Below are 10,000 nucleotides of genomic sequence, written 5' to 3' on the forward strand. Positions count from 1 at the left end.
GAGAGGAACACGTTTAAGTGGCACAATATTACAAGACCCATCTCAGCAGCAGCTCCCCCACTCATCACCACTCCACTGACACTGACCATCACACGCCCAGCTCTCTTTGTTTTCCACACTTTTTCTCCTTTTTCTTCTCTCTCTCTATCCCTCTCTCTCTCTCTCTCTCTCTCTGTGAGTGAGTCCATGGCGAGGTGGAGTGGGAGCGGAGCATCACTCCGGAGCTGTCCACGGGCAATTTCAGATCTTATCTGCTGTTCATTGTCCACCCTGCCTGATAAAGAGGGATCTTGTCTCTTCCTGCTCGGTGGGGGATAATTTCTGGGCCTTAATTGATGAAGTCTGACAGGCGTTCCCACACACACACGCACACACACACACACACACACAGAGAAACTGACAGATAGACATACAGACACACACACAAACACACACACAAACAGAACGTCACACTGAAACATGCACACACACATAGGCTACACACACAATTGCACATACAGGCACACACACATTCACAGAATAGTAACCACACATACTCACACAAAGCTATTTAGACATGCTCTCTCTCTCTCTCTCTCCCTTACACTCACACTCATACACAAACACATGCATGAATGCATACTCAGACACAAAGAGAGAGACAGAGAGAAGAGTAAGGTCTAAGTGTGAGTCATCTTATCTAATCAGGCATCAGATCGGTGGCTGTGTGAATTTTAATCAGCTGTCTGAGGGCCCTGACCAGACTACAGGCTACGGTCACGGCACATCAGGCCACCTGGGATGGCTCTGTGTTCGTCTGTAGAGTCTACATTGCTATACCTGATGATATGCCCCTCTCATGACTAAGCATGGTAAATATCTTAGTAATGTCAACACTCACCTATGCTTACGCACATATGCATATAGTGAGGTGATAACTCGATAAACATACCCTCGAATGTCAGCCGATTTGGAATATTTTTGGTTTTAGCTTTGTGCCTTGGCAAGACCGCCATACTGTGATGCACAGCAAACCAAAGCCGCCCTGAAATAGATCTGATGGCAAGACAGATTGAGGAATGTCTGGGTCTTTTTCTGGTGTCTGCCCGGGCCTGATGAAATATTCATCAAAAGGCATGTCATCATATGTGTCATTTGCTGACTAAGTTCACCAAGCAGCTCGGGAGCTTTGCCAGTGGGAAAGGAGAGACAGAGAGTGTGTGTGTGTGTGTGTGAGAGAGAGAGACAGAGAGAGAAAGAGAGAGAGAGACAGAGAACAAGAGAGTGATAGAGAGAAGAGACAGAGAATGAGAGCGAGTGATAGAGAGAAGAGAGAGATAGAGAGAGAGAGAGACATAGAATGAGAGAGAAAGAGAGTGAGACAGAGAATAAGAGAGAGAGGAGAGTAACAAAGAAAGGGACAGAGTAACCAGAGAGAGAAATATATATATAGAGAGAGAGGAAGAGAGAGAGAGAGAGAGAGACCCAAGGCTTACCGTCTCATAGTTGTACCACACAGCATCAGGGATGTAGGCCCTCACATGCTCCACGCCCTGCCAAACAAAGCACATGGACTCATCAGCAGGAGCCCTTCAGAGACAAGATGGCCTCCCTATCAGAGACAAGGAAAGAGACAGGCAAAGCATCTGCGTTTTTCCCTACACACTTTTTGATAGATGGGCTCTGATTAAAATTTAATCTTTTTATTAATCATGCCTGTCCAGACAGCAATAATCCCTAATCGAGGAGTGACCTCTGATGGGGCTCCAGTGGTTATGGGGAGCGTCTGCGCCTTTCATTAAAAAAGAAAAAGAACGGCGGATCAGAGTAAAGTTGGCGGAGGGAGCGCGAGAGAAGAAGGGATGGAGAGAGGGATGGATGGGAGGGATGGATGCATGGATGGGTGGATGCATGGATGAGGAGGGGCAGGAGCTGCCATGCGCGCCTCAAGCAGAGTGACGCTGAAGGGTGCTGTCCTCTCCAGGTAAAAAGCCATCCCTGGCACTGTCACTCACCGCCTCAGTCGGCCTGTCATGTTTTCGCCCGTTCTCTACAGCCTGACATTACAGCTCTGAAGGACAAGGAGCAAGACGAGGCGAAAGGGAGAGAGCGGAGCGAGTCCACATGAGGAAATGAAGAGAGAGAGAGAGAGAGAGAGGGGGAGAGAGAGAGAGAGAGAGAGAGAGAGAGAGAGAGAGAGGAGGGGAGAGAGAGAGAGAGATGAGAAGGAGGGATGGGAAGAAAGAAAAAAGAGGAAGAGTGAGGAGTCAGGAGAAGCTGGTGTTCTATCGCCTTAGGATTGTCAAAGTGACTTCCCTTTCAAATTGGCTCCCCACGGGCATGGTGGATCTCACGCGGGCCAGGTGATAGACTTGAGCGCCGGGGACACACCGGGGGAATGCCAATGTGTCTGGAGGCCCCTGCAGCTCCCCAGGATCAAACTGAGATCTCCAAGTCTTAGTCTCCGGAAGATTCTCCTCCCCCCGACACACACACACACACACACACACCCCACACCCCACACCTCTCCCACCTGCACCTCTTAACGCAGGAGGATGAGCCCATTGTGACGTGTTAGTGTAACTTAATGAGCTGTTGAGCAGGAGTCCCGTGAATAGATAAGATGCTGCATGATCAGTTCCCAGTGAAATCAGATCACCAATGTTTTATGTCTGATGTAAAAACGTACACGTTTGAGTCCCAGTGTGAGCATTTCTCCCACAGCTGAGGGACTGCTGGTGATTATTGAGGGTGAGCCGGCGCTGTAACGTCCTGGGCTGTAAAAGCAAGCGGCACCACAGCTGGTCTGCTTTTCCCCCCGCACTGAGCAGCGGAGCGGCTGCTGACTGTTAATGATTTAAGCATAATAGGGCAGAGATGTGAGGGATGGCAGCCTCAGTCTCAGCACCACTGGTGGAGGGGGGGGGGGGGGGGGGGGGGGTCGAGGGGGGCTGTCAGTCAGGGAGCCTGCCTGACCCCCCCAGTCTGACGGCTGCCTTTGATCCCCACACGGGGCGCTCATTTAGGGGGGAGTAATTAAGAGCCAGCCGATGAGCCGCCCGGGTATGAAAAGAAACAAGTCAAAAGAAAAAAGAAGAGGAAGAAGAGATGGAGGGAGGGAGGGAGGGAGAGAAAGAAAGAAAGAGAAGACGAGGGGGAGGAAAGGAGGGAGGGAGGGAGGGAGGAGGAGGATGAGGAGGCGGGAAGGCAGGGGGGACGGGAGGAGATTTCCCCAGTCAGAAGCCATACTGCGCAGATCAAGGTTCGGCGGACTGTCTCAGAAGTGGGGAAGCGAGTTGTTGGATGTCATTAGAGAAACAGTCGAGGAGCAGAGAGGCGAGGAGAGGAGAGGAGAGAAGGAGGAGAGGAGAGGCGAGGAGAGGAGAGGAGAGGAGAGCAGAGGCGAGGAGAGCAGGAGCAGGAGCAAGGGGAGCACTTCTGAGTCTTTCTCTCGCTCAACCCTTCTTTTAAAGTGTGCCCTTTTTAAATGCTCCCTGCTTATCAATTTAAAGCCCGTATAAAAATGCTGGCTGCCTTTCATTGTTAATGCAGTGGTGCCCGGAAGAAAGCGGATTAATTTCACTCCAACTCATTGGGATGTGGCATAATGCTCGCTGCCCAGAGGGTGAGATGGAGGTTGGCACTCATGTTCTGTGAGTGTCCAAAAGTGCATTGTATCGCCAGCCTAAATCAACTTCACTTTTTCAACAACAAGGACCCTGGTTGAACTTTTCTTAGCCGCAGTTTAAATCGGAGAGATCTGTTTCATTATGGAAAAAAAAAACACACACACACACACATGCGAGGGGCCATGTTAAATTGGCAATTAATCACCCACTTTAACATGACCGCAATCTATCTTCAATTCTCATTTCATCATAATGAGGTCAGTGCTCTCATTAGACAGAAAAGAAAAGTGGATGGGGGGAAATGAAAAGAGAGACGAGAGAGAAAAGTCTCTGTCACTCGTTCCCATCCCAGTGGAGGTCAGTGTAGGCCCACAGGAAGAACCGCACAGTTTGGGTAGAGCCCAAATCTGATCCTGCTCTGGCACGGGCTGACACATGATGCCTGGCTTCAAATAGTGTGCCGTTTCTATCACCGGTGATCTTCTGGCTTGTGCAAACAGGAAAACAGCACACAAAGTGACAACTGTGTGTGTGTGTGCGCATGCGTGTGTGTGTGTGTGTGTGTGTGTGTGTGTGTGTGTGTGTGTGTGTGTGTGTGTGTGTGTGTGTGTGTGTGTGTGAGAATGAGTCTGACAGACAAGAATAGAGAGAAAAAGGCAAGAAAGAGAAAGGAAGAGAGAGTGAGAGTATGTGTGTGTGTGTGTGTGTGAGAGAGAGAGTGTGAGAATGAGTCTGAGAGACAGGAATAGAGAGAAAAGGAAATGGAGAAAGAGAGAAAGTGTGTGTGTGTGTGTGTGTGTGTGTGTGTCTGTGTGATGCTCACAGGATCCAGCACAGGTGTGATGAGCAGGTGGGCCCCCCACAGGAACTGGCGGTCCACATTCCAAGTAATGCTATCAGCATAGAACCTGGAAAGACAAGGCACAAGGCCATCCCAAGGTCAAGCTACTTTCTTCTTCTTCACCCAAAACAAACTATATCAAGAGCACCCATATTAAAACCACCACCACAGAGAATCAGGATCAGGATCAGGATCGATCTGAATCAAGATTAGAGGATTAGAGGGTCTTTATCAGGATCTGGATTAGAGGATCAGAAATGTGGTTTGTTATGTAATTCACACAAATGTATGTGATTTGGATTTGGATTCAGAATTGGAATGTGATTTGGATTCAGATTCAGATTTGGATTTGGATTTGGATTTGGATTTGGATTCAGATTCTTATTTGGATTGTGCTGAGCGGCACTCACTCGTGCATCATGGGCCGCACCACCGTGTCCCCGTGGACGTGGGCCCTGTAGAACAGGGTGTAGAGGTAGGGCAGCAGCGTGTAGCGGATGTTCAGGTAGTGCTTGGAGGTCTGCACCAGCAGGGAGTTGGCTCCGTAATACGCAGGGTCCTGGGGCTGCAGAGAGAAGTAGAGTACGAGAGGAAAAAAAGAGAGGGATGAGAGAGAGAGTGTGTGGAGGAGAGGCAAGAGAGAGAGAGACCTGCGCCTGTTCTCAACCCCGGGTCTCGTTGTTTGCGCTGATTGTTTGTGCCTGGCGGGGGCTAAGTGATTATCGCTGGCCCCCTCGGAAAGGTCAAGCCGTATTCGTCTGATTTAGTCACGAATATCAATTTCTATTCATCGTCATCTCCTGTCTGTCGGTGGGGAAGGAGGGCCGCATCTAGCATTCTCTCTGTGTGCGCGCCTGTCTGATTAGCGCCTCCCGCTAATGCATCAGTAATGACTGGTGATTCATCACTCAGGAATAAGGTTGTGTGGGCATGTATGTGCGTGTGTGTGTGTGTGTGTGTGTGTGTGTGTGTGTGTGTGAGAGAGGGAGAGGGGTGACGGCAGCCTACCCGGTAGCCCTGTGCGTTATGGTTCCTGCTGAAGGGGTAGAACGCTCCGACCTGCATCCAGCGGCGACACAGCTCCTCGGGCGAGTCGTCGAAGAAGCCGCAGATGTCCGCTCCGATCTGTCAGGGACAGGAGAGGAGAGGGGGGGGGGGGGGGGGGGGGGAGAAATGACCACTCGACATCACGTCAGCGCTGAAGAATGAGGGGATGTCAAACAAACACAACCCCGCCCAGGCCTGGGGTGCAATAACATCGCTCACATGTTTGCCAGGCAAACAGAGCAGAATACAAACTCAAACCTTCATCCATGAGTGGATTGGTTGGAACTTCAAACATCACTCACTGATGTATTGGTCGAAAACAATGTTGACCATGCTTGGTAAACACACACACACACACACACACACACACACACACACACTCTCGCTCGCACACAGACATACACACACACACACACACACACACACACACAGACACACACAGAGAGAGAGAGAGAAAGGACCCCCTCCCCAAGTGAAACACATTGCTTCTAATCCAGCCTCTGTGCCTGGTTCATCCTGCTGAGAGGTATATGGGAAGAATAAGATGTGCTTGGAGCTTCACAGCAAAATCAAAATGTGGCCTAGACTCTTAAAGCTCCATAAAGCAAATCTGTGTAAACATACTCCCCTCCTCCTCTGCCTTATCTCTCTCTCTCTCTTTCTCTCTGCAACACCTGCTGGGTGTAGGTGTGAATGCTGCCTTGCCACCCACCAACATGTTTGCAATTATCATGTACAAAGCCTGTCATTTTAGGCTAGCTTTTATTCACATTACTTTGTTTCAATATCCCTATCTAGTTAGCTCCGTTCATCTATACAGATTTTGTACTCCATGTAATGTTTTCAGGAATGTTTTCTATTTGTCCTGTCCAGGGCTTTACTCCTTGACTTGACCTTTTGGCACACTGTTTAGCTAAACACGTGCTTTCATCATTTTGAATTATTTTGAATTGCTTTTACTACTAATGAAAACTGCTGTGTAAACCGATTGATTGATTATGCCACTGTGCACTAAAACCTGAAACTGTTCCTCATAAAAAGCACTTGGACTAAAAAAAATGGACCAGCAGCTGGCATTTTTGAAAAATTCCCCAAATACACAGAACACAGGCTTCTCTTTCATTCATTTCATCGCATATGCATCAAGCAATAGCTGATGCACTGTATTCAGTATTTTTAGCTCTGGTAAAACAGACCAGGCTTTGAATATTGATTTACTTCCTTCTTTCTCTGGTGGAGATTCTCTCATTCAATGCAATGAAATAAAAGAAACGATTTAGCCTATACTTGGACTCCTTACAGTACATATAGGCAGAAAATACCATCTAACAATGTCTCCTCATACGCTCAAAAATAAGGGTAAGAAAAAGACCGACCTGGATCCTTCAAAGAAGGATTTGGACATCAATCCTCATACGTCCCCACAGCATGCACACCTTCAGCCCATTCTGATTCTACATGAGAGTATCTTTCTGAATGATGGAGCTCATCTGTTGACATGCCCTCTCTCTCTTGGCATTGCCTTCTTAGGATGTGTTCACATAGTGATAAAAGAGGCGGTCGAGAGCGGCCCTGACCCTGCGCCTAAGCCAGCAGCGGTCTTCTGTTCCCTCCGCTGTACAATTAGAATAAACATGAGGGTCAGAGAGGCCTGATGGGGGGACAGAACCCACTGGCATCTCCGTGGAGCGTGCGTTGGCATCCTTTCATTGCTTAAGGTGCAGCACTTAAGGGCTTGGTCAGTGTCAGCCTATTGATCAGGACCGGGGTTGGCTTTGCAGGAGAAAGCATTAGCCTCTAGCCTACAAATGCTACCACTCTCTGATTCTGTGCTTGTACTGTATACTAGGGGGTAGTGTTTTTTTTGGAAGACTGAACTACCCAAAGAGAGGATAGCTACGGTACGCGACAGAGAAACAACTCTTTCACACACACAGACAAACAAACACACACGCACACAAACACACAAACACAGACACACACACACACACACACAAAGCCCATTTCATGCATCCATTCAGCACTGCAGAGCAGCTCTTACGTAAGGGACTCCAAAGAGGTTGAACTCCAGCATTCCCGGTATGGCCCACTTGATGTCGTTCCAGTTAGCGGCGTTGTCGCCCAGCCAGTGGCCCGAGAACTTGCCCACTCCGGGGAAGGAGGAGCGTGTGAGGATGAAGGAGCGCTGGCTGCCAAACACCTTCCTCACGGCCCTGCACAAGGGCCCAGAAATGGGACACATGAACCACACGAGAGAGAGACAGAGAGAGAGAGAGAGAGAGAGAGAGAGAGAGAGAGAGAGAGAGAGAGAGAGAGACTGGGACTGGGGCTGGGGTATAGGAGGAGGATGGAGGGAAGGAGGGAGGGAGGGAGGGAGAAAGGGAGGGATGGGGCAATGGAAGAGAGGAGCGAGGATGAAAGGAGAAAGGTGGGCCGGGTTTGGAGGTAGATGAAGTAGAAACTACAGGATGAATAAAACAGGCGTCCCACTCTCACCCCAAAATGAACGAGAGAGAAATAGAGAGAAAGAGGGAGGGATAAAGGGAGAGAGAGAGAGAGAGAGAGAAAGAAAGAGGGATGGAGGAAGGGGGAAAGAGAAATGAGCGCGCATGTCAAACCCCATCAGTCAGTGGCCCTGCGTGAGCCCGGCCTGCGTAAGAAACAGAGCCTGTCTGCTTTATTTAACCAAATCTGACTCACTGTAGCATATGTCCTTGGGCCCCGGCTCTCAAAGAGTATCATTAAGCACTCATGTCCGCGTTTAGGTCACCGCACCCAAACGGAAAAGCCCATTTTGTGCTGTTTGCTTGCACAGGAAATGAAAATGTTGCTGCTTATTTATTTGTTTTGCCTTGTCGGAGGTGCTTCTCGCAATCAACTGGAAGGGGGTGGGTGGGGGGGGGGGGGGGGGGGGGTGGAATAAAATAAAACAGCTCACTGGGCTGTCCTGGCCTGGCGACTGTGTGTCTGTCTGCTCTGGTTAAGGTGTGCTAGGTGAAACATGAATGTTGACGTCATGCTCAGTCTTACTCATCAGTGGCCAGCACCATGGAGTAGCCGTACAGGCTGTGCACGTCGTAATGGTTTCCCCAGGTCTGCTTGGCGTCCATACACAAGGTCTTGCTGTACATTTGCTTATCCAAGATGTCTGCAATACAGAAAGAGTGGAGGGGATTGAGTGTGATGTTACGTTAGTTTGCATGCATTACACCCATGCTCTTTACACCTATTGCATTGTATCCACCTATTGTATTGTATCCACACGAATGTGTGTGTGTGTGTCTTATTAGTCAAGTAGACTTACTTGGAGTATAGGGTGGGTAGTTCAAGGTGTTGTCAGGACATCCATTGGACGACCCCTTGATAAAGCTGGCTACTTCATTCATATCCTGTAAACAAACAGTATTTCAGTTAGCCCACAGAGCTAAGAGTAAAGAGGAGAGGAAAGACGCATGCTTTGCATATAGAAAGGCTGCATTGAAGATGACCACATGGTACAAAAAAGTGTTTTAATTCAGGGACTTACAATCCAGATGGCATCATGCTTCACTTCCTTGTAGAACCTCTCGATCTCATCAATCCACCATTGGATGCAAGACGGGTTTGTGTAGTCAGGGAAGACGGTCAACCCTGGCCAAACCTGCATGAGAGAATACATGAGTGATAGCTGCACTCTGTGGAAGGACAAGGTCATGTCAGACAACATTAGATGGATAAGAATGGTCGCTTCTGACATATTGTAGACTTTTAATTGTAGGTAGCCTTGAAGAGTAGAAACTTCTTTTATGTCAAGAGACTCAAAATATTTTTTTCTGCCCTGTGTCTTCTTACACAATCATTTCAACTCTGAGAAGTGTGTGTGTGTGTGTGTGTGTGTGTGTGTGTGTCTGTGTCTGTGTCTGTGTGTGTGTGTGTGTGTGTGTGTGTGTGTGTGTGTGTGTATGAGAGTGAGAGAGAACGAGAGAGGGAGAAAGGAGAGGGAGAAAGAGAGAGACAGAGATAATGTGTGTGTGGGTGTGTGTGTGTTTGTGTGTGTGTCTTCTGATCTGTTCTCAAGAGCTCTTGAGTCATTAATTGATTTATTTGACTTGTGTTGCACGAAGGCTCTGAGAGTCTGTGGAAATTGTCATTTCTGTGCCTGGCTCACTGACTCTCCCTCTCTCTGTCTCAGTTTTGACAGGACGTGGTTTCACTCAACTTTAGTTTTATTAATGCTTATTGGCAAGGTCAAGTTTAATTGATTACCTATAGTTCTTACGAACATGCTCTCAAGATTTTGCTGATGCCATAATCTCTAACTCCCTCTCTCTCTCTCTCTCTCTCTCTCTCTCTCTCTCTGATCATTTTCTTTCTGCTTCCCTATCTGCTGATCTATATCTCACTGCAATGCCGCTAAGACCTGCCACAGCGTAAAATGTTGAAAACATTTTGTACAATACTGTCATAACATGTTCATGCTTTAGCAATGATTTTGGATTCTATTCAACTCAACTGAATTCAGTTG

General features: G+C 48.3%; 1 protein-coding gene across 1 annotated transcript in view; it reads right to left on the reverse strand.

The window, feature by feature from the left end:
* Nucleotides 1-10,000, reverse strand: part of si (sucrase-isomaltase) — a 54,600-nt gene that overhangs the window by 35,965 nt on the left and 8,635 nt on the right. Inside the window, 8 exon segments of the mRNA XM_062553106.1 lie at nt 1,476-1,532; nt 4,432-4,516; nt 4,860-5,014; nt 5,458-5,574; nt 7,538-7,709; nt 8,527-8,644; nt 8,801-8,885; nt 9,023-9,136. Of these exon segments, the coding sequence (XP_062409090.1) occupies nt 1,476-1,532; nt 4,432-4,516; nt 4,860-5,014; nt 5,458-5,574; nt 7,538-7,709; nt 8,527-8,644; nt 8,801-8,885; nt 9,023-9,136 (903 nt within the window).

The sequence above is a fragment of the Sardina pilchardus genome, chromosome 13, assembly GCF_963854185.1.
Source record: "Sardina pilchardus chromosome 13, fSarPil1.1, whole genome shotgun sequence".
In the NCBI taxonomy this organism is placed as follows: domain Eukaryota; kingdom Metazoa; phylum Chordata; class Actinopteri; order Clupeiformes; family Clupeidae; genus Sardina; species Sardina pilchardus.